Raw genomic sequence first — 22,500 nt, 5'->3', positions numbered from 1 at the left:
CATCTTGAAATGCGTACTTACCCTTAAAAGATTATGAACGGTCAGCAGGCCATACTGTTGAACTGAAATGCTGCAGTACAAAAGATTCCTTTTGTGAAATAATTCAATACAAATGGCGAAGACGGAAAAAAAATCTACCTGCACTGTTTTTGTATAAAAAATTTACCTTCGAAATTCTGTTAAACGTTCGCTGGGTGAAAAAGGAAATCATGAATCTTTAATTAAAACCGCGGTCGGGACAGAGGGAAATCGCCTTGCCCGATTGTTTTACGAAAGGGGGCGTTACAGTTTCTGTCACTGAAATACGACGAAATCAAATCATAGAACGTGGTAAAATAAAATGTATATAAAATTGAAAAGTGTATAATCTAGTCTTCTTGATGTGTTACATCTGTTAGCGTAGTCTCCTTGGCAGCCGTTTCTTGCAGTGCAGCGATGATGGTGACATCTGTAACTCAAGTTTTCGGGAACATATTTGCCACCAGTGGCTGGCAACAGGTACAAAGGTAACTTGGCGAGATCATTTGATAACTGTTTCACAGTGGCGGCAGACACATCTGAACGTGGCTTTCGCATTGAACAAACGATGCGGCACAAATTTACCAATCCTACTGGATTGGTGAAGAGGATAGTAAATGTTTTTTCTAATCACGATTGAAAGAGAGTGTTGGGCATATTTCTCCCTGAGCAACCGATCAAATGAGTCAATGTTTGTCTGCCCAGACACCACTCTGCTCTAAACAAGTTCCAAATATTATATTTTTAATTTTAGTCACAAACTTTTATGATTTTATGCTTGATACATTTATCAATGAAGCCGACTTTTTATGTAAGTTTCATCTACAGTAGACCACAAGGACTATTCTTGTCTACTCGATGCCGCGAAATTCAATGTGTTATTTTCTCTTGAAGGGATGGGTGAACGGATGGGTGGGTAGCCTTTATTTGAAGGCTATCCATTCATAGAAGAGTTGAGATTTAGACATTGCTGTTCTTCAGTTCAGCTTCATATCAAAGGGTGGGTCAATCTCCGAGAGCTAAAAATCCAAAACTGAAGTTACCGTTACTATTTTAGATGAAGATGAAGACAATCCAATAAACCAACTATTGCAACGCAAAGAAAAGACATGCAGTATACAGTAGCGCGGGAAAGGCGTGCATATCACAATATATATTTTTCCACTATTAAGGCATTTTACCATATTTGGTCAAGAAAAAGAGCAAAATATGAGACGGTAATGCACTGTGGTGTCTCGATTTGAACTCTTTAGAGGAGAGCAAATATGGACGAAACGGGGGAATTTAGCTTATCATCGGTTGTCACTCGTCATTTCTTTTATCCAGTCAAATGAAGGAAATTTGAATGGTTTCGTCTGAGTTGTTTTCGTCATTCGCACGCGCCTAATTATGCAATCGACACAATTGTTCAGTCAGTGCAGGAAGAAGCCAAAATACTAGAACATGGCGTAATAGTGGAAATAATAAATCTCTTATTGAATGGTTTAACATATAATACGTGAGAATATTTTGCTCGTTGCTCGGAAAAATGCTACGCAACTCGCAAAACATCCGCGGGTATTATATGTTAAACCAGTCAATAAGGTGTATGTATTTTTAAAGTTGTGATTGGTTGAAAGCATGACGCGAGATTTTTAACGACGTGTCCTAATGCAAATCAAAACAGCCGCAAACTTATTTTTCCCATTCTCAATTAAAACAACTCTTTGAATTGTATTTTAAATGAATCTTTGGGATAATTGTCTTAATGCTTCTTCTTGAGCGTAGCTAGGCCTGTTTGATTGCCGCCTTCTTCACCATGAAGGTTTCATCCTTGCTTGTTTGACTTTTGGTCTTTTGGACTTTCGGCTAAGGCGTGGGTTTGGCGAGACCCCGTTACCAGTGTTCACTGTCATCCATTCCTGTCTCTGGGCAGCCGCGACGTAGGGGTCTGGTGAATAGTGTTCAGCGAAGTACTCAAATTTGTCGGTTGATTTGGCAGGTGTGAAGTAGGTTCCGTCCTCAAGAGGATTTCTGACGGCACCTGAAAAGAAGAACAAGTTTGTTTGGTTATTATGACATAGAAGATGCGAAAAATTGCCTATTTCTGAGTTACTTCAAAAGGCGAACACATTTTTCGCGCGCGCTCTTGCTAACGCCAAGCAGCGCACGCGCAACGATTGCAAAAAAATAAACATGGTTTCAATACAGCAATCATTTTATTTGCTCAATGCTTCCGCTATCTGTACTATTTTCCCTCATAATTAAACAAAGTGTTTGATGGTTTTAGGCTTTTATGAGAAATGTATGTTAGGAAAGGTAACGATGCAAAGAACACCGCAATTTGCAGATTTTTCTTTGTTATCGAAGGAACCCAGTTAAATTCAGCGCATGCATAGAACGTTAAAATATTGCGATTGAATGAGGAATAGCTTTCTCGGAATTACGTCTATTTCTCGAGAACCACACGTGAGAATTTAACGAAATTGGGCACGAAAATACTCTAGGAAATAACTAACTGGAATATTGAAAAACATTTGAACTTCAACAGAGGAAATTCTAGATATTCCAGTGAACCTTCAACAAGGGATAATTAAAGATCTCTCTGTCAAATTATTATTAAAATAGTCTTAACTTGTGAGCATCGTTACAAGCTTGTTGCATGCCAATTATAAAGAAAATCTAACGCCCAGATTTTCTGCAAATAAACAAAACCGATTTTAAAGGCCTGTTTATATTTATTCATGTTGACATGGCAACGGCATAAAAAACCAAAGTTTGTGTTGTTAACTACCGTTTTTGACGACCAAAGAATCAAGGGTTTTAGAGAAAAAGGTAAATGAAACATAGGTATCAAAAACCGTGTTCAGCCATCTTAAATGAAAATGAGTTTGGTTTGGATGGAACTTCTCAACTATTTCAAATTTAGTGGTTTCGTGCCAACTCAGAAAACCAAATTGTCATTCGGTAATTTAGGTTAGTGTTATTCTCATCAAAATTTATATTTTTGTGGAGTGTCTTTTGTTCGATTTCATAAGTCTGTCGGTATCCACTTAATAAAATAAAAGCTACCGTGAATTTAATTAACCATATTTATCCGTTCTCAACTCTTGGTGAAACAGGTGTTCCTCAAGCCCAAACTAACCAGTGCATTTTAGAATTGCTGTCTGGGCTTTGGTATTCTGAAATTCAGAATAATTTGGTATTCTGGAATTGAAATTACCGGTACTGTAATCGAGAATACGTTTCAGCTTTTCTCTAACACCATTTTTTTTTTTGGCAGAAAACATAGCCCCTTATCGCGTGACTAAAATGCAAGATTCGAGCCCTATTCAAACAGCATAAACTAACCTAGGTTCACCAGGGTTCAAATTAACGCGGGTTCGCCCCTCCCCTATTTTGTTCACAAGGAGAATTGCAGAAAACTGATGTGAACACGTACCTTGAGGCGAACCGGGGTATTTTTTTACACGCATGCGCATTTGTTTCCATAACAGGATCTTGAATGTAGTACTAGCGACAACATGGCGGATTACGGTGGAGATTTGGAGGCAAATTTATTTAATGAAAGCTTTCGCGTTAGTGTGGCTTTGTTTCTCAAATCGCAAGAAGAAGAAGAAGGCGGATAAATAAAGAGTCAAGTTTCTGCCCAAAAATGGGCTCGCCACCTATCTGAACTAGAGATCTCGAATATTGCCCGAACTACATTCGACGCGTTGAATATATTCGGAAAAAATGGCGGCATGAAATACGCATACGCAACGCTCGGTTGGTAAACGTATATGTGATTTCCGAGTTCACGTCCGCCTCCTCTTCAAAACGAGTCTAAGTGCGAAGTTTTTGTGATGGTAATTAGTTCCAATTTACTTATGAATGAAAACTAATTTTCATAAGAAAAACTTCGCAATTAGACTCGCTTTGAAGAGGAGGCAGACATGAACTCGGAAATGGCCTATGAAAATTAACCCGAGTTCGCTCCTGGTTTGCGTTCACACGACACTTCTTCAAACGCAACTCAGGTTCGACCCAGGTCGAACCTACCACTGGAGATTTAACCCAGGCCGAACCAGGGTTAGCAGAGTTCACACAACGATAACTAACCGGAGTCAATTTGAACCCCGGTCGAGCCTAGGTTAGTTTATGCCGTGTGAATAGGGCTTTAGTTGTAAATGGCCAAATACGAGGGAAAGACTCACTCGTGCAGGGCGACATTTGTTCTGCTAGGATTTTCTTCTAATTGTTATTCATAACCCATGGCTTTCGAATTCCATTAAAGCCAGCTTTAACATATCGTACGTTTTTGTTGTTTTCTCACCTCCCATATCGTCATACTGTTGTGGTCGCGGTAGAGTTTCCCTGGTATTGCTGTTGACTGGCCACAGTGACGACTCCCGTTTTGAGAAGCCCCTCTTCATGTTGTCATCTGCAGTACCAACAGACTCAATGGGTTGGCTAGGATGGCCTTGGATAAGGTCTTTGGTTTTGCTAATCAAGTTGCCTGCTGACTTCGCTTTTATGGCAGAACTATGTGGTTGAGTTGTTGAATCTTGGTATGGTGATAGTTGAGGTGGTGAACTTTGAAAAACTTTCGCTTTTTCTCCTATCAAAAAGAGGAAATAGTGTTTTGCTTGGAATCCCTCTTCTCAGGGGGATACTTCCGAGGAGCGACTACTATTTGAGAAGGGGAGGTGACCGCAATGAGGGGACACTCTTATGACTCTCTTATATGACCCAATAAACTACCTAACAAACAAGATAAATCTAACAAATTAAGCTACCTGCGCAAGTTATGTGGATGAAAACCATTTGTAGGTGTAAAGTTTCTTTTCAAAGTTCTCCCTTTTGCAAATTTCTGGTTAAAATGGCCATGAAACTGCTGTAATAGTATTAATAGTTTGCTCATTTTCACGCGAGCAATAAGTTGATATCGTACTTTCCGTCTCGGAGGGGAGTAGAGATCTTGCGACACAAGGCTTGACGCAAGCACAATCACCATGAGCAGACTCATTGACTTGTCGTTAACCCTTTGACTTCCCAGGAGTGATCAAAATGTAAATTCTCCTCCCAATTTCAATGAAATGTCAGTCAGACAGGTATTGAGAATGAAGATGATTATCAGCTTAAGAGACGGGACCTTGATGAAGCATCATATTCCCATGACTACCCCCCCCCCAAAAAGCTATGAAACTAGTTAGGAGAATTAACGTGTCGATCTTGGGAATGAAAGGCCTAATTTGTGTTTTGTCCTAACAAAAGGTACTAACGATCGAGAAGACCCTACTGAGTTTGTTTTTGTTGCTTGTGCTTATGACGACGAGGACAGGGCTTAACCCATCGCCCTTCGGCTCGGGCAAATTTCAGCATAACCTAACTGGTTATCAAACTGTAAGTAATGCTTTCATTATATTATCACATAGGGGCTGAATGCTGATTGGCTGAGAAAGAGGGCTTTTGTTTTCTTAATCAAGAGGTCATGATTACTTGATCATGATTGGTTAACAGTTGCTTATAAGGACAAAGCGAAGTTACAAGAGAATCCTGGTCCACATTCTGACTCGCTAAACTGCTTTTTGTTCACAGTGTAAAATACGGTTTAATTAAATTAAACTCTATTTCTGTTGATAACGTCGATTTATTGAATATGAAAGCATGTTACGTTTATTGTCATTTGTCGTGGCATTGAACGGGCTTCCCTCAATAACCTTGCCCTTTATGTGATAAACATGATTGTAATCACAATGAATCACAATTTGCCCTCGTGCAATTAAGGATTAATTTTCACTTGTATTTTCAAAGTTTTTAAAATTGGCCTCGTCGCTTTTTGTCAAAACTAGTGTCAAAATGCGAGTGAATTTAATCCTTACATATACGTAACTTACCAGGCTTTACAGACTGTACGGTAAGTGATTTGCTCAGAACGGTGGTCGCACTAACACTCTTGCTGTCTTTGAGAGATGCCTTTTCACTGGATAGCTTTTCATTTTGGCTCATTTTATGTACTGCTTGAAGTGCATCTTGAAGAGTGCGAAGATTGCTTTTAGCTGGAAAATTATCTGGGGAAAAGGAAAACAATAAGAAGAGCGAATTTTCTCTTGCTTTTATTGATCTAGAAATCGACCACGTAGGCGCAAACATCAGTCCAACGTATTCTTTAAAATTTTGCTTTCCGGGTGTCGGAAGGTGCATGATTAAGATCATTTGCAATCAGGACAAATCCCGGCTTTTACTTATAACACTGAGTCATTCCTACATTTGATTACGAAAACTAAAATCGTCATTTATTGAGCGGGGAGAAAAGCGTTTTTTCTAAATTTGGTCAGTCAACTTTTTTTAATTGGCTCGAACTACCTCAAATTGGTCTGAAACGATGGGTAGCACCCGCTGTCGTTTTGCGGGCTTTCAATCCTTTTTGTCATTGCTCCAATTGAAGAGAGCAGGTAATGACTATTCCCAGAAGTTATCACGTTTAATACCGCAACTGATTTAACTTCGTTAAATTAACCGGAGGCCGTTGAATACGAATTGTACCTATATCTCGCGCGTATGATACACATGCACGACTCCGGGCAAAACATTAGCAAACCGTGACTTTCCGTCAAAATATTTACTGGGTTGCCTATGGCAAACCCAATCGAGGTCTGCGATGATTTCGTCGTTTTTTTATTACTGGGTTGCCTTTTAAGGCAAACCCAGTCGAGGTCTGCGTTTAGTTTGTTTGTTTTCTTTTTTTTCTTTTTTTTTTTTTTTTTTTCCGTGTCGGTAAAAGTCTTGCCTGTCACTCCCCTGGTAAGTGGTGTCTTTGTGGATAGAGCCTTCTGCGCGTATTTTCGTAGGATCGAGAGGGTAGTGGAACTGCGTAGATTTCTCTGGTGGACACAGTAGAATCATTAACTTAGCCTGCAATGGCGTCGAAAGTCATGCAACGCGAATGGCGTTTTAGTGGATCCTTAAACAAAATATACCCTTATGGAGCTCAATAATGGAAAGTCAGTTGGATAAACTAGGCATGAATCTCAAAAGCGACGAGTACTGGACTTCGACAACAATCTATCGCCCGTCGAGACGAAATCAAAGTGAGCAGTATTTACCTGAAGTACAAGGTAATTTGACACAATTGAGTTTGTTGTCTTCACGCACGCAATGAAATAGGAAGAGGTTTTCGCCTCTAAGAGCAAATATGTTGTTTGTTTCAATAAAACTTTCGCTGGAAAAGGATTCTGTGGTATTTTCTGCCTTTGTGAATTATAATATCATGTTGTGTATTGAATTTTCGAGCTTAAGGTTGAAATGTGATATGGGAGAAGTTTTTTAGTATTGCTCTGTAAGCGGGAAGGGTTCACAGGCCTGTTGAAAGCGTGCTCGAGTTTCAACAAAATGAGCCCCAAAATCAGTGAAAACTTGTGACGCAGATGAATAATAAAGTAGCTGCTATTTCCAAAATGATGGAATTACCTGGTGATAATAACGTCGTACGCGTCTTGGAGAGTAAATTTTGACTTTGCATAAACAAGAGTTGGGCGATTGTGATCTTTGTTTTGACTTCGCTCATTTCATTGTCAAACTTTATAACACTTGACAGAAAAAGAAACTTTTTAAAAACCCGGTATCTTGCCATCATTTGACACAGATGACAGACGAGTAAACATGCAGCGGTAACGTAATCACGGCGCCCGCTGAATTCCGGCCATGTCACTTTTCGATTTTGCAATTTACTTGAACGTAGCAAAAATCTCCCAAAATGTTTGTCGCTGATCGTAACTTTTTATATTCTATATTCACGGTTCAAAATTAATGTTGTTTTCATGTCGTAAATATTTTATTCTCGATCGACCGTCCGGGAAACTTCCTTCTGCTCTTTCTGAAAACTGTGTATCAATAGTTATTTGCTTTTTCATCAATATTTGTTTTGCATAAAGCAAGCTAACAAGATCTGTACCTTGCTGAGTTCGCATTTGTTAGAGTTAATAGTATTTTCGGTCCGATGCTTCTGTTTTAAGAGGGGTACATTGTTTCGGTCTCCCATCCAAACACTAACCCCGCCCGGCAGGGCTTAACTTCAGTGAACTTTAGTATTAGAAAGCCTTCAGATGCTCAGAGGGCACACTTGTGGTAAAAAGAAGTTGTGAGGGAACTTGAAAATTATCAACATGTCAGCCCAGAAGCCAATGTTTCTCGCTTCTCTTTTATTTGTTATTCTTCAGAGACTGGAATGCTGTATTTCAATACCACACAATTCAGTGCCTTCTGATTTTCTGTAGCACGTACCACAGGCAACCCAGTGTATGCTTCACAGAAGCATCTCGTTTTTTTCCGTGTCGGTAAAAGTCTTGCCTGTCACTCTCCTGGTAAGTGGTGTCTTTGTGCATAGAGCCTTCTGCACGTTTTTTCTTGGGATCGAGAGGGTAGTGGAACTGCGTAGATTTCTCTGTTGGACACAGTAGAATCATTAACTTAGCCTGCAATGGCCTCGAAAGTCATGTAACGCGAAGGGCGTTTTAGTGGATCCTTAAACAAAATATACCCTTATGGAGCTCAATAATGGAAAGTCAGTTGGATAAACTAGGCAGGAATCTCAAAAGCGACGAGTACTGGACTTCGACAACAATCTATCGCCCGTCGAGACGAAATCAAAGTGAGCTGTATTTACCTGAAGTAAATAAGTAAGTAATTTGACACGATTTAGTTGCTTTTCGTCACTCACTCAATTAAATAGGAATATGTTTTCGCCTCTAAGAGCAAATATGTTGTTTGTTTCAATAAATTTTTCGCTGGAAAAGGATTCTGTGGTATTTTCTGCCTTTGTGAATTATAATATCATGTTGTGTATTGAATTTTCGAGCTTAAGGTTGAAATGTGATATGGGAGAAGTTTTTTAGTATTGCTCTGTAAGCTGGAAGGGTTCACAGGCCTGTTAGAAGCCTGCTTGAGTTTCAACAAAATGAGCCCCCAAATCAGTGAAGAATTGTGACGCAGTTGACTAATAAAGTAGCTGCTCTTTCCAAAATGATAGAATTATCTGTGGATAAATAACGTCGTACGCGTCTTGGAGAGTAAATTTTGACTTTGCATAAACAAGACTTGGGCGATTGTGATCTTTGTTTTGACTTCGCTCATTTCATTGTCAAACTTTATAACACTTGACAGAAAAAGAAACTTACAAAAACCCAGTATCTTGCCATCATTTGACACAGATACTTCACTGTTAGGCGAGTAAACCTGCCGCGGTACCTTCATCACGGCGTCCTCTGAATTCCGGCGATGTCACTTTAGATTGTGCTATTTATTTGTGCCTCCAAACCGTAAAATAACAAAATTGAACGTTGCAAAAATCCCCCAAAATGTTTGTCGCTGATCGTAACTTTTTATATTCTATATTCACGGTTCAAAATAAATGTTGTTTTCATGTCGTAAATATGTTATTCTCGAGCGATCGTCCTGGAAACTTCCTTCTGCTCTTTCTAAAAACTTTGTATCAATATTTATTTACTTTTGCATCAATATTTGTTTTTGCATAATGCAAGCTAACAAAGTCTGTACCTTGCTGAGTTCGCATTTGTTAGCGTTAATAGTATTTTCGGTCCGATGCTTCTGTTTCTTGACGGGTATATTATTTTGGTCTCCCATCCAAACACTAACCCCGCCCAACAGGGCTTAACTTCAGTGAAACTTCGGTATTACAAAGCTGTCAGATGCTCAGAGGGCACGCTTAAACTTGTGGTCAAAAGAAGTTTATCAACATGTCAGCCCAGAAGCCAGTGTTTCTCACTTCCCATTTATTTTCTTCAATCTTTCTGGGTTCAGTACTTTGCTAGTAACCACATGTCTTCTCAGACTATTTACCCAAGACTTCTACCATGGCACTACAATGATAGACAATACCAAAACAATATCGTGCACTGTTAGAGCTACATATTACGCAAGGACAGGTCTGTTTCGTCGTACGAACGTGTGAGGACCTGTGAGCCAAAGGGCCTCGTCTGGTATGACTTCTTAATGACCGCCCAACTTGAAAAAAATTGTCTGGAACGTTGCACGTACCACAGGCAACCCAGTGTACCCTCACGGAGGGTCTAGTTTTGAAGAAAATAACTATATTCTGTTCAAAACTATCCGAAGTTGAGGAATGGATCGCAAGTCATGAGGTGCACTGATCGTAACATCTCGTTATATGTTTTACTTTGGATTTGAAAGCTCGGCAGCGCGGGAAACAGAGATGAAAATTTGAAAAACGCGTCGTCCTTAAATAATAATATGACTATTCTATATAAAAATTCAAAACGAAAAGGTCTTTCCACCAAGACAACGATTTCCAATTTTCTCGGCTATCTTCTGCAGCTTTAAGTTTGAACAGGCGCTGTGAAAACAAATTAATTAGAATAGCTTGTGTTTACAGTGCGAAAAACTCTACCCGCGTGGCGTGCCATATTACCTGTTATAGACTCGATAAAGTAAGAACAGCCTAAATACTTGTTTTTTTGTCACTCAAACGCTTTGTTAGCTTAAGTAACCAAATATCTTGAGCCATCTACGATGGACTCACTACACAGGTAGTATTGTCGTCGTATTGATATTGTTTTTAAAGGTGACGGTGCGCTTGGTAAATAGTTTCTCGACAGTACAACACTTAAAATCGTTTTAATTAACTTACCAACAAAAGCCAAGAACGACGCAGACAAAACAACCGTCATTAAATGCACATATGTCATTGTTGTTTGTGTTTGGACTTGAGCAAACACTGTAAATAACTTGAAGAAGAAATAAGTCAGAGATATATCAGTTTAAACGTGATTGAATAAAAGCCACCTTCATGAGACAAATGTCGAAATTCTCGTTGATACCTGATTTTCTTTAGCAGAAATTGCGAAGTTTTAAAATCGTCTAGTGCCCGTAAGTTTTCGTACTTGTGTTTTACCAAAAATTTACGAGCAAATGGCCATCTAACGCGGTTAATAACGTAGACGATTTTTTAGAATTGATTACCGTTGCCAATTGGGGCGAGGCAATTGTTGATGCGTTTAGTGACGTTTCGTGTCAGATGACAATGCGAACACAAGAAGATCGTATGGTTGCAACATCTAGTTTCTACATGCTAGCAACTTTTTCCTGCTTTAATTTGTCTAGACACCTTCAGAACCAAAGTGTATTTTTTGCGTACTTATCTTGACATACGACTGGGAAAGCAAAGGTTTCCTTGAAATCGCGTTTTGGATTTCTCATTTTTATTGAGTTCAACCTAAAATCTTTGAAAAAAAGAAAATTTGAGACTCAATGTTAATTGACTCGCGCAGCACCTATGAATCTGAGCTCGCACGGTCAAATTAGACGATCATCACTTATAAAAATCAATGCCTTATGTACCATAGAGCGGTTTTCAATTGAGTGTCGAAAGTAATTCGTGAATTACTTTGGTTTTGCATCAATTCACTCAGTTATTGGTTCAAAGTTTTCGGGCCGCTTTTTCAACCAATCAGAAGTGAAAGCAAAACCAATCGTGGCTCGCGCGTGTACATTTTCCCGCGCTTTGTGTCGGCTACGTGTAATTACTTCGAGTTTTGATCGGTTTACCAGATTGTCTCCGTCCTTTCTGTTTCGCCCAAGTAATAACCTTGGTTTTGGTTTTACGACACTCAATTGAAAGTCGCTCTAGATCGGAGGAGGAGAACGAGTACGAGTACTAGTTTGCCGTTCTGAGCATGCGCAATTCGAAAAATATCGGCCTGATTCGGCCTCCAAACCTCATGAATGAATGAATTAATGAAAACTTTATTAAGGTGTCAATGTATTTAACTAAAGATTGGCTAATTGGGGACACCTAACTTAAGTCAATACCTATTAACTAATGTACAAAAATAAATGAATAAAAAATATAGATACTATGAATTTATGAAATGATATAAAATTATTCTGTTCACGATTTACATGGTTTGCAGCAACTGCTATTGTTGTCAATGAGGTCTGAAAGGTCGAGGTTTCTTATTCTGGTCTTAAATATCGCAAGGGTTGGTAATGCCCTTAATTTTTTACGGAGTTTGGACCAGATATATGGACCCTGATATCTTATACACGTTATTCCAAAATGGCCGCTGATTTATGCGGATACAAATTGGCCCTTGTTGCCTTGTTCAAGATAAAATATTCTTTTGAATTTTAAGCTTAAGAATGAGGCATCAAGGGCTTATTTGTATAAAAAGAAAAGAATATTTAAATGGCGGCTATTTTGGAATAAGGTGTGTTGTATGTTTGCCTTAACCTGTAGTGTTAAAACGAGGTATTTAGAAGTCCCAGTTTCTGAGAAAGTATTGAGAGTTCTTAGTTTTGAATAGCCGTGATAGGCAGATTGGGGCAAGATTGTTTTTAACCTTATACATCAGGGTAGCAGTATCTTGTAGACGTCTGTTATATAGAGTGGGTAGCCTCGCACGAGCGAGGAGTTCTTCATACGTTTCCGTTTTTGATTTATATATTGGCCGTAGTGCGCGTTCCTGTAACTACTGGCAATAAGTTAGATGTGGTAATATGGCACTCTTGTACAATGTTAACTTGGCATTACATGAAATTAGATTGCGCAAACGCACCAGTACTCCTACTTTTTGTCTAGTTCTAGTGCACAGGTCACTAGTATGACCTGAAAAGTTAAGATTTTCGTCGATGCAGTCGCCTAGAAGCTTCATTTGTTTCGTTTTCTTGATTTCCTGGTTGTCAATGTTCAGAGCTTTGTCACTATTCGCGGGATCAATATTTCTTGGTTGATGGATGGGGATTGGAAATCCTCTGGGTTTGCAAGGAGAAAATTATTCTGCTACCACGCTAGTGCTTGCCATCCTTTACTCATCAGATCTGAATCGACAGCCTCGTGGGTTTTTCCAGTTGCATACAGTTGATGGTCGTCTGCGTACATTGTCAGATTTGACTCGTTAACATGATATTGCATGTCGTTTTGGAACATATTCCACAATAGTGGCCCAAGTGCCGTACCCTGGAAACAGCCACGTTCCACTGTTTTCCATTCGCTTATGTAGTCGTTAATCTTCACTCTGTTGAGCTTCTTATCGAAGAAAGATCTAATGAAATCCAACGAGCTGCTACCGAATCCATAAGCATCTAGTTTCTTTATAGTGAGAGAATGGCATAAGGAATAGAACGCCTTACTCGTGTCGGTTGATAGAATTGTTACGATCTTTTTTCTATCCACAGCCTGCTTCCACTCCTCGAGTAATGTTAGCAGAGTTGTTTCACAACTATGCTGTCTTCTGTGTAGGCCGCCATTCTTTGGTACATGGTTGAGTCGAAGTGACCGACTATCTGCTTACTGAGTAAGTGTTCAAATATTTTGTCTACGCAGACGAGAGTTGTGATTCTTTTCTTCATAACGGTCTCCCTTTTTGAAAACCGGAGTCCATTCTCCCTTCTTCCAGGCAGTAGGCCACTGGTTCAGTTTAATGAAATTATTGTAGAGGCTTGTTAGAGACGGCGTTACTCCGCTGGCTACCTTCTTGAGAAGCTTCGGAGGTACTCCTGGGTCCCAGCCACAGCTTTTCTTGGGATTGTTGCTTTTAAGGGCATCATGTACCTGCTCTTTCCTTAAGATTTCAAAATCGAAATGGTCGTCTTTTCTTAATTATCTCCATGACGCTACTGTGATTGTTGTGGTCTCTCTCTGTCAGTCCACTAACATGTTCCCCTCCAATTCTTGCAGCAGTATCAGTAAAGTAACTAGCCAGTCTTTCAGCCACCACGGTTTGGTCCTTTTCTAGTATGCCTCCATCAGATTGTAAGCATATCGAATTAGAGTCTTTTGTTTTAGTGCTAATAAACTGTCTGAAGGCATTAAAGAACTCATTTGGTCTAGATTTGAGCTCTTCTGATTTCTTATGCCACAAAGCTTTTTATTGCCTTTCTGCTTTCCTGCGTAGCGATATTCCTAAATTTCTTCTTCAATTCCAAATTCCTAACAGTCCGGTTCTTTGCAAAGTGAACTGCGTACTTTCTCTTGTTGCTTATTGCTTGCTTCCGCTCTGCCGTCATATATGGAATATCCTTCTCTCTTACTCTTTTCTTTCTCATGGGTGCATGTTAATCAACAATTGACTCAAATATGGCCTTCCAGTAGTCATACTTTTCATCGCTGTTAATAAATATATCTCCCACGTGCCACAGATCTCCTATCAGGTCCCTGTTGAGCTCCTAGAAATCTGTTTTCTTTGTCTGTCTGAAAGTAATCGTTTTGGTCTTGTCTTGCGCATTCATGTCATTACCGAAAACTCGTGCTCGCAGTCGTCCTCGTTCTCCGATCTAAAGGTCCCTAATAATCTAAGACGTGCTTACCACATGGATGACACAATGCAAAAAGTTTGCAAAATAAATATTTCTAAAACCTGTCTATATCTGAGAAGGGAACTGAGAAACTGGTGGAAGTGGAGTCTTGTCATATGTAGTCCCAATTACCTCTCCCTCACTTTCTTGTCGAGGTCGGGGTATCTGAAATTAGTGATTATGGGACTGGTATAAGACACATGCGGCCCGAAATCCCGGTCTTAATCGTGAGCCTCCACGCTGTGGCGCACAGTCCATTAGTAGCACTTTGTCCTATTTTTTTTTTCAATTTTGGACCTTGCTTGGCACATGTAAAAATGCTCTAGTGTTGAAAAGCGTATAGTCCGTATAATATGGAAGACGTTACTTCACGTGTTTGATAATCCTGAGCTGCATTGGCATGCGGATTTATCCGATTTGCGCGATCTCCATGCTCGGTTTGGTACCTTTTCCCGCAAATTCATCAAAAGTAATACTGAACTTCTTTCCTTTTCTGGATTTGGAAGAGAAATGGACAAAGGACGGATCCTAAGAAATATAAGCATTTGAGCTGAGGTTAAAGGTTCTCGTAACAAAAAGAAGCCTTGAGACTCGTATTTTATACCTCAGTTACGCTATGTCTCTGAAAAGTGCGTCAAATTAGACGGGAACCCCTGCAACTGATAATTTAAAATTGCGCTTACATAAAATTGAGTACAGTCGTTATTGTCGGCCTTAAAAAAATTCTTGAAGCTTGTGAATATGCTTCTTTCCATGACAGGATCAGTCATGTGAGCGGCAAAGGCATAAGTCCCTTATCGCCGCAATTAAACTTTGCTGTTTTTTTACCGACAAATCATAACCATAACATTTTGTTGTAGAAAAAGGAAAAGGTATGGCCTGATTTTTCTTATATTTACATTTTCATATGATAGTAACACTAATAAAATTACATGGGTAAACATCACCACCCTGGACAGTGTGAACTGTTTAATGAATATTCAAAGGAAATAATCATAAGTTATTACAAGAGTAAAATTGTGTTTATATTTGCACTTAGTCCTGGAATGGTGGATACAAAGTCCATGAAACCGAGGCAGTACCATTTCAACCTCGTTCCCAGGGCCTTTCTCATCCGAGAGTAGTACGCCCTACTCTGGGCGGAAAAAAGCCCTGGAAACGAATTTGAGTGAATTTTTTCCTCTTCTTTTTGTTCTCCAACGAAGTACTGTGACTAAACTTAGAACGCGATCTCACTTTTTGCTACATTTGTCACAACACTCTCATCAAAACGTTTGCATGTGTATGCAAAACATTTGATGAGAGTTTTGGAATTTTAGTGATAAAAAAGCCACTCTATTTAACAGCTTTTTACTGGTGGAAACCAATTAGTTGGAGCCCATTTGTCGGGTCATCAGATAAGAGCGCCCTTCAGTTTTGGTCTTTTGTCTTTCATCCTGGCAATGGGGTCTACGGGCTGTGACTTGGTATGATGACGTCATGATATTATGATATCATTTGCATTGATTTAGAGCGGGTTTTAATCGAGTGTCGTAAAACCAAATCCAAAGTCATTACTTTGGCCAATCAAAAAGGACGGAGACAATCCAGTAAACCAATCAAAAGTCGAAGCAATAACACGCAGCCGACACAAAACGCGCGAGCCACGAATGGTTTTGGTTCACTTCTGACTGGTTGAAAAAATGGCGCGACAACTTTGAACCAATTACTGCGTGAAGTAGTGCAAAACCAAAGCAATTCGCTAATTACTTTCGACACTCAATTCAAAACCGCTCTACTGGCAATGCAGAGACATCTCTGGGTGAGACAATATTGGCCTGACAGGAGAAGGTCACTAAGGGTGTCTCATTTTTTAACTTGGAAGGAAGAAAAATTTATATGAAACAGAAAATAGGGACCCTTTGCCTGGCAAATAGAACATTTTATTTAAATTAACCCTTTGGCTCCGAAACACCCGAGGGATACATAGATTTCACTCTGCCTAACGCCAGACAATTTTACTTGTTTTTTGGAAACACCCGGCTTAAGAGCGAAATGGTTAACAACATCCACTCCAACATCTGAAGGATTCAGTTTGAATTCATCTTGTTAGTATGGTCGCTTTAAGAAGGAATAGTACATGTATTCAGAAAACTGAATATATTAAGATCGATTTTACCTTTATTCTCGATCGTTAGCACAATATAAACATTCCAATCAATGAGTTCTTATCTGATACCTTATTTAGTCCTGATTTTAACATTTTGTTATTTCTCGTGTTCTTTTTGTCTGCTCTTCTTCTCTTGCATTCATCGTATTTTTCCTTTTCAGTAAAATCAATTTTCTTTTTATTCGATTTTTCCTGGGCATCTTCTTCTTCCTCTTTATATTTATCATTTTTGTTTTTCTCCGATTTGTGATCATTCTTGTTTCGTCTGTTCACTTGCGTCTTGTCCTTGTATTCTTTGGTATTTGTCATCTTTTTGGATTCCTTGTAAGCTACTGGAGGGGCGGTTGGTTGAACTGGACTGGTGGCAGGTACAGTTGCTAGAAAATACAAAACAGTGTTTTAGCCCCCGCTTAATCTTGTCAAAACTGAGTACGAATCCTTTCGAACATTACTCCATTTCTTTCTAGAGTGCATGAGATCGTCTTACCACCCACGAAACTGACAGCTAGCGGCTTCGTTGCTGCCTCTTGCGTATCGCATTTGTTCCACAGATTATAGAGAAAAACAGAGAGAGACTGCTCGCAGTCTACTTCATTCAAATGCTACAAAATATTCGAACTATCTACGATCTGTATTTGAAGGAATGGTGTTAAAAAGCAAAACAAATGCAAAACTCTGCATTGTGTTCATATTTTCGCTTGGACCTTTCTCTTGGAAATATGTACGTTTTTGCGTTGCTGATGTGCAAAGGACAGAAAAAGATGTACCGACCTTCAAACTCCACATATAGAGCAATTGTCTTCCTCATGAAATGTTCTCAAGGAAATTGCTGTCATCGATCGAAAAATAGATTATACTATGGCCGAGGAAACTTAATACTTATATTCTTTAACTTACTTGCTGGAGGGGCCGTTACTGCGCTATTAGGTGCCTCAGTGACAGCCGTTGGTGAAGTTACGATAGCTGTAACAGGAGCTGCTGTTGCCACTGGTGCATTTGTGGCTGGAGCACCACTGGCTGGTGGAACGGTGGTGGCATTTGGAGCCAATGCGGGACCTGTAGTGACATTTGGTGCAGGTGGTGCTAGTGTGACTGATGGAATTGTTGTAGGTGCCGGGGCAACTGTGGTGACGTTCTGAGCAGGAGCTGGTGCTGGAGCAGCTGTAGTCACGTTGGGTGTTGGCGGTACTTGGGTGCCTCCTGGAACTGGTGCAGATGATGGAGCTGCTGTAGTGACATTAGGTGCCAGAGTGGGGGCCGGTGCCAGTGAGGTTGCGTTTGGTGCTGGTGGTACTGTTACAGCTCCAGGAACTGTTACAGGGGCTGGAGCGACTGTGGTGACGTTTGGAGCCAGGACCGGAGCTGGTGTAGATGCAACTGTAGTGACATTTGGTGCTGGTTGGGGTATGGTGGCTCCCGAAGCTGGTGCTGGGGGTACTGCTGGTGTTACTGTGATAGTGTTTGGAGCAGGTGGTACGTTGGTGGGAGCTGGAACTGGAACTGGAGCAGGAGCTGGAGCTGGAACTGGAGCAGGAGCTGGAGCTGGAGCTGGAGCTGGAGCTGGAGCTGGAGCTGGAGCTGGAGCTGGAGCTGGAGCTGGAGCTGGAGCTGGAACTGGAGCTGGAGCTGGAGCTGGAACTGGAACTGGAGCTGGAGTTGGAGATGGAGCTGGAGCAGGAGCTGGAGCAGGCATAGGTGCTGGAGCAGATGTAGGCCCTGCTGCCGGTGCTTGTGCAACTGTTGTGGATCCTGGAACTGGTGCGGGTACTGCTCTTGTGGTCACATTTGGCTCTGAAGGAATTCCGGACACTGCTGGACTTATCGAACCTGGTTGTACTTGTTCCATTGTCTTGGCATTAGGAGCAGCATTTGTTGCAACAGGATAACCAGGATATACCGAGGCATGTCGGCGATCTCCTTCCTGGTGATTGTGCCTCGCTTTTGTGTTGTCTTTATGGCTCCTTATGCTTTTTGCTAAGGTTTTCGATACCATCACTAAAATGAAAACAAAAGAGATTTTAATATCAGATCAGTTTGCTCTCTACAAAAACATGCTACTTTTGCTCATGGCAGCGTATTCAGGTATTCAAAGCTGTCATTATCGAGCCCGTTTCTTGAAAGTCCAGAAAACTTTTGTGGCCCGAAAAACCATTTGTGGAACTGGTAACCACTTGTTTTGGAAAGCCGATCTTTTAACATGTTTTCTAGGAAACAAAAAGAAAAATACTATGAAGTTTAAGGACTTAAATCCTCTCCGTACTTGAGAAATAAAAGGAATTGTGACACCCGAAAATGGCCCTTAAAGTTTCGGGACTTTCGAGAAATGGGCTCCTGGAGTCCGTTTCACGAAAGTTCCGAAACTTTCCGGATTTTTTTCGGATGGCACATTTCCCTCCGTATATCAACAACGGAGAAATCTCACGTGCTCTCATTTTTCCCTCTTTATTTTATCCTGAAAACATGTTAAAGGATTACCTTTACAAAACAAGTAGATGGCAGTTTCACAAACTACTTTCCGATTCCAAAACGTTTTCTGTACCCTCGAGCTCGAGAAACGGGCCTCCGGGGTCTTGAAACTTTTCTGATGCTTTTAAGTTGCTATAAATCCCTCTGTATCTTTTTCAGTTTCAAAGCGTTTTCTTTCTATGAGAACACATTTAAAGAGCCGCTAATGAGAACAACCGGATCGTGCTTATTTCGCAAATAGCCTTAATCGAGTCGGTAGGTCGGACTTGACAGTTGGAAAGACTAGTTAACATGACGTTCTCTTTAGCATAGGGAAATCTTCATTTACTGGTCTTTGCACTGATTGACGCTGCATGATATTAACTTAGCCACAGGCTAAAGTTACGCAGCCATTGAAGAACTCGGTGGCAGGTTTAGAAAAAACCGATCGGAGAATCTCCACCAAACGTATGACATTTCTTGACGAATTTTCATACATTTTAAAGACACTGGCCTCGGATAATTTGAAAGTTTCAGTCTTTGAGTAGATCAATTCAGGCAGGCTTAAACTGTATTTCGCTATCAAAAAAAATTAAAAAAAACGTCTGGGTACAGCTCTAACTTATTCCTAAAAGTAAAAAAAAGAGCTATCACTTACCCACAAAAATCACTGCCAACAGTTGCTTGTCCCTCATGTCAACTCACTACAGTGTCGCCTTTGAGGGAAGATAATGCCGGTTACTTACTATTAAGCAAGAACGACGAAGAAGGCAGCAAGAACACCACAAAATCATATTTTTACGAACAAAATACGGTGGCTTCTGTAATCTTTGCCTGTAAATTTAGGTACATTTCTTTGACAACGATCACACAATTTGGTGTTGTATGGAGGATGCAAGCACTCGTCGATACGTAAATATTTTCAAATTTTGCTTCAAACATTTAGTTCCCAATTAACTAAATATGGACACCGTGAAATGTATTAAAAATAGAACATCTTTTCCGTCTAGTAATTGATGTGATCACTGATCATAAATGACGTGCTTTTTATTGAGAAAATTGGTAACCTTTTTACGAGACTTAAAAAAATTGGAATTTCCATTCCTTTTTCCATGATTAAGTTCATTGGTCAAAATTAGCAGTAGCTCTCTCTATATAAATGTATGTAATGTATCCTTTGAACGACTGTTTTCCGTCAAGTAAAGAGTATATGGACAAAACTGAGGACGAATATCCGAGGTGCAAGACTTTGTGTTTCGTTGCGATGGCTCGATTTTTTTTTCGACCAGCAATTTGAAAGCGATTTTGTATTTACAGAACTTTTGCTGATGTATCAAGAACTACTTGCCGTCCCTAAAGTCACGTATCAAATACCCTTCGTGGCCTATGCTAATTTCACATTCACTTGATTGAACAAGTCATTATTCAGGTTGCAAGACTTTTTGCGTTCCAGAGTGATAGTTATCAGACTTTCCGTTCACTGAGAAGAAATTCCCTTTTAAATCTGTACAGTTAACTGTGTTATTTTCAATTTGTGTCAGCGATAAAGAAAACTGAACTCGGAGCAAGTTAGCTTTGAAGGAGCCAGGATCTGTTGAACTCGCAAAAATACGGCATGGTCAATGAATTCTTATGAAAGGTCTGTTAACCCTCACACATTCATTACATTGGGAACTTGAAGACAATTGCCTCGTACTCGTTTCTTGATTGCATTTTGTTTAACACTTTTTTCATGAAGTGGAAATAATTTTATGCTCGATTGCTAGTGTTTCAGCTAGAGATGATGACGCCATTGTTTGCTCAGTCTGCCTCGGTCAAGTTAGGTCTAGGCGCACACCACTCGGTGTACTTTCATTGCAAAAAGACAAGAAAATTGAAGTATATTTACCTTGTTTATCGTATGATGGCGAGATTCTTTCTATGCTAGTGGGTAGTAACATTCAGTGAATCTGATCTTTCGACCCGGATATCTCTGCTGCTAAATAGAACATTCGCCGGACTTGAGGTCATTTTTCCTAATGAATGGTGGCGGTCCGGGGGTGGCGGGAGCGATGCGACAAGCGTATCGGTTATGTCACACATGCTCTGGAGTCCATTGTATATTCAGCCCATTTTATGGTCCCAGAATACGAAACTTTGTCTCTCCTATATTTTGAAGGTTAATTTCAACAACAGTGAAACAGTTACTTGAAAATGTTGAAAAAATTGAGGAAATTTAGGCCTGCTAAGACTTATGTCAAATGAAAAATTGATACGCTTATTGACAGCCAATGGGCTTTTCAACACCAGTTATACTCTTCTTAACTTTTGAGACCGAAGGCGCTAAAGCGTGAACGAATCAAGGGAAGGAGAAACTGAAAAACAACCTGCATACTGATCCAGTCTCTGATAGAGATATATTATAAACATTAGTTTCTGGTAGAATAGAGGTGATTTATTTTGACAGTACCCATGTTTTTGGTCCCTTTTTCCGGGTTGAAGGGTTAACAAAGACCCCGACAGTGAAATTCTACTTAATCTCCTATAAAAACTTGAACAGTTGGCATTGCACTTCTTCTATTTCACAGGTGTTGACCAGGTGCTAACCGCCCAGGGTCAAGTTGCGCAGGTACTTCAAATCAACCGAGCAACTTGCCCGGGGCAACTTGGTTTTCTACAATTCTGTTCATTCAGCGAGCAGTTGGCAAGGAGAAACGTTTGCTTTTCGATGCCAAACGGAAATGCAGTTTTAAACTGGGAAAGGATGCTGTTAAAGCAGCGAAACGATCCGTGATGGTAGCTTGCGTCCCCAAGCGCCATCAAGAAACAAACAACTGATGACAACTGACAACTCAAGTGCTTTATTTTAGTTCGATGTCTTTATTTGTTCCTGAAGAAAACTAAATGGACCTTTTCAGCCTCTTAAAGTGCACCAAAACTTAAATATTTCTCTTTCCTGATATAAATCTCCCCATCCAAAGCAAACAGATGTCACCATTGTTACCCAGAATTTCGCTTTTTCTGTGCCGTGCAAGCCACGTAAACTTGACACAACTAGAAGTAATTTGGACCCTTGACCTTGATGTGAGAGGCGTGAGTCTATTCTCGAAGTTATTTCACAAAATGCTTTGTATTCCTGTTTTTCAAAGAAATTACTGCACAAAAAACCTTAAATAACAATGACCACAACTAGGTTTCGCGAGACTGAGCAGCCCCAGCAAACTATTGCTTTATCGAAAATCGCTGGTCAGCAACCTGGTTCTGGTCATTGCTGTCTAAGGTCTTCCTTACTGCAAAGCAGTTTGTGACGTACAATCGAGAATAAACCCGTGCCTCTCACATCACGGTCGTGGGTCCAAATTACTTCTAGTTTTGATAACTTTGCACTTCTTGCCCGGCACAAAGGTAAGAATGGTATAACATGTTTGCTTTTGGTGGGGAAATGATTAGTACTGTAGATGAAAATGTTTAAGTTTAGGTGCACTTTAAAGGATATTCACCAAAGGGCCTTCCGTTCATTATCGATCAAATTATTTAAATCGATCATCTAATTTCCAGTCAAGAGATGAAAGAGAACCATCTCCAATGGCATTATTCCCGGAGGGACCAAATGAAAT

At 40.1% G+C, this 22,500-nt stretch overlaps 2 protein-coding genes and 1 pseudogene across 2 annotated transcripts; all 3 read right to left on the bottom strand.

The window, feature by feature from the left end:
* LOC138037979 (Golgi-associated plant pathogenesis-related protein 1-like) overlaps nucleotides 1-94 on the bottom strand; it is a 6,809-nt pseudogene extending 6,715 nt beyond the window's left edge.
* A 647-nt stretch (nucleotides 95-741) lies between these two features.
* Nucleotides 742-10,974, bottom strand: LOC138037977 (uncharacterized). The gene is made up of 5 exons (XM_068883804.1): nucleotides 10,836-10,974; nucleotides 10,646-10,742; nucleotides 5,877-6,050; nucleotides 4,313-4,597; nucleotides 742-2,041 (listed from the first exon to the last, which is right to left on the bottom strand). The coding sequence occupies exons 2-5, from the start codon at nucleotides 10,701-10,703 to the stop codon at nucleotides 1,812-1,814; spliced, it is 747 nt and encodes a 248-aa protein (XP_068739905.1). The 5' UTR covers nucleotides 10,704-10,742; nucleotides 10,836-10,974; the 3' UTR covers nucleotides 742-1,811.
* Nucleotides 10,975-16,215: 5,241 nt separating this feature from the next.
* Nucleotides 16,216-20,889, bottom strand: LOC138037976 (skin secretory protein xP2-like). The gene is made up of 4 exons (XM_068883803.1): nucleotides 20,793-20,889; nucleotides 19,563-19,620; nucleotides 17,357-18,454; nucleotides 16,216-16,836 (listed from the first exon to the last, which is right to left on the bottom strand). The coding sequence occupies exons 2-4, from the start codon at nucleotides 19,597-19,599 to the stop codon at nucleotides 16,484-16,486; spliced, it is 1,488 nt and encodes a 495-aa protein (XP_068739904.1). The 5' UTR covers nucleotides 19,600-19,620; nucleotides 20,793-20,889; the 3' UTR covers nucleotides 16,216-16,483.
* Nucleotides 20,890-22,500: the final 1,611 nt, after the last annotated feature.

This window comes from Montipora capricornis, chromosome 2, assembly GCF_036669925.1.
Source record: "Montipora capricornis isolate CH-2021 chromosome 2, ASM3666992v2, whole genome shotgun sequence".
Lineage (NCBI taxonomy): Eukaryota > Metazoa > Cnidaria > Anthozoa > Scleractinia > Acroporidae > Montipora > Montipora capricornis.
Note: the sequence above shows the minus strand (reverse complement) of the source record. Positions and strands in the feature narration are given on the sequence as shown.

What these genes read in the sequence shown, in the direction of transcription:
- LOC138037977 (XM_068883804.1), bottom strand. Translation starts at nt 10,703, where the DNA reads ATGACATATGTGCATTTAATGACGGTTGTTTTGTCTGCGTCGTTCTTG. An exon ending in GTCGTTCTTGGCTTTTGTTG is followed by an intron (nt 6,051 to 10,645) that starts GTAAGTTAATTA and finishes CCTTTTCCCCAG; the next exon opens with ATAATTTTCCAGCTAAAAGC. An exon ending in ACAGTATGACGATATGGGAG is followed by an intron (nt 2,042 to 4,312) that starts GTGAGAAAACAA and finishes TCTTCTTTTCAG; the next exon opens with GTGCCGTCAGAAATCCTCTT.
- LOC138037976 (XM_068883803.1), bottom strand. Translation starts at nt 19,599, where the DNA reads ATGAGGGACAAGCAACTGTTGGCAGTGATTTTTGTGG. An exon ending in GTTGGCAGTGATTTTTGTGG is followed by an intron (nt 18,455 to 19,562) that starts GTAAGTGATAGC and finishes TTTTCATTTTAG; the next exon opens with TGATGGTATCGAAAACCTTA. An exon ending in AGTAACGGCCCCTCCAGCAA is followed by an intron (nt 16,837 to 17,356) that starts GTAAGTTAAAGA and finishes TGTATTTTCTAG; the next exon opens with CAACTGTACCTGCCACCAGT.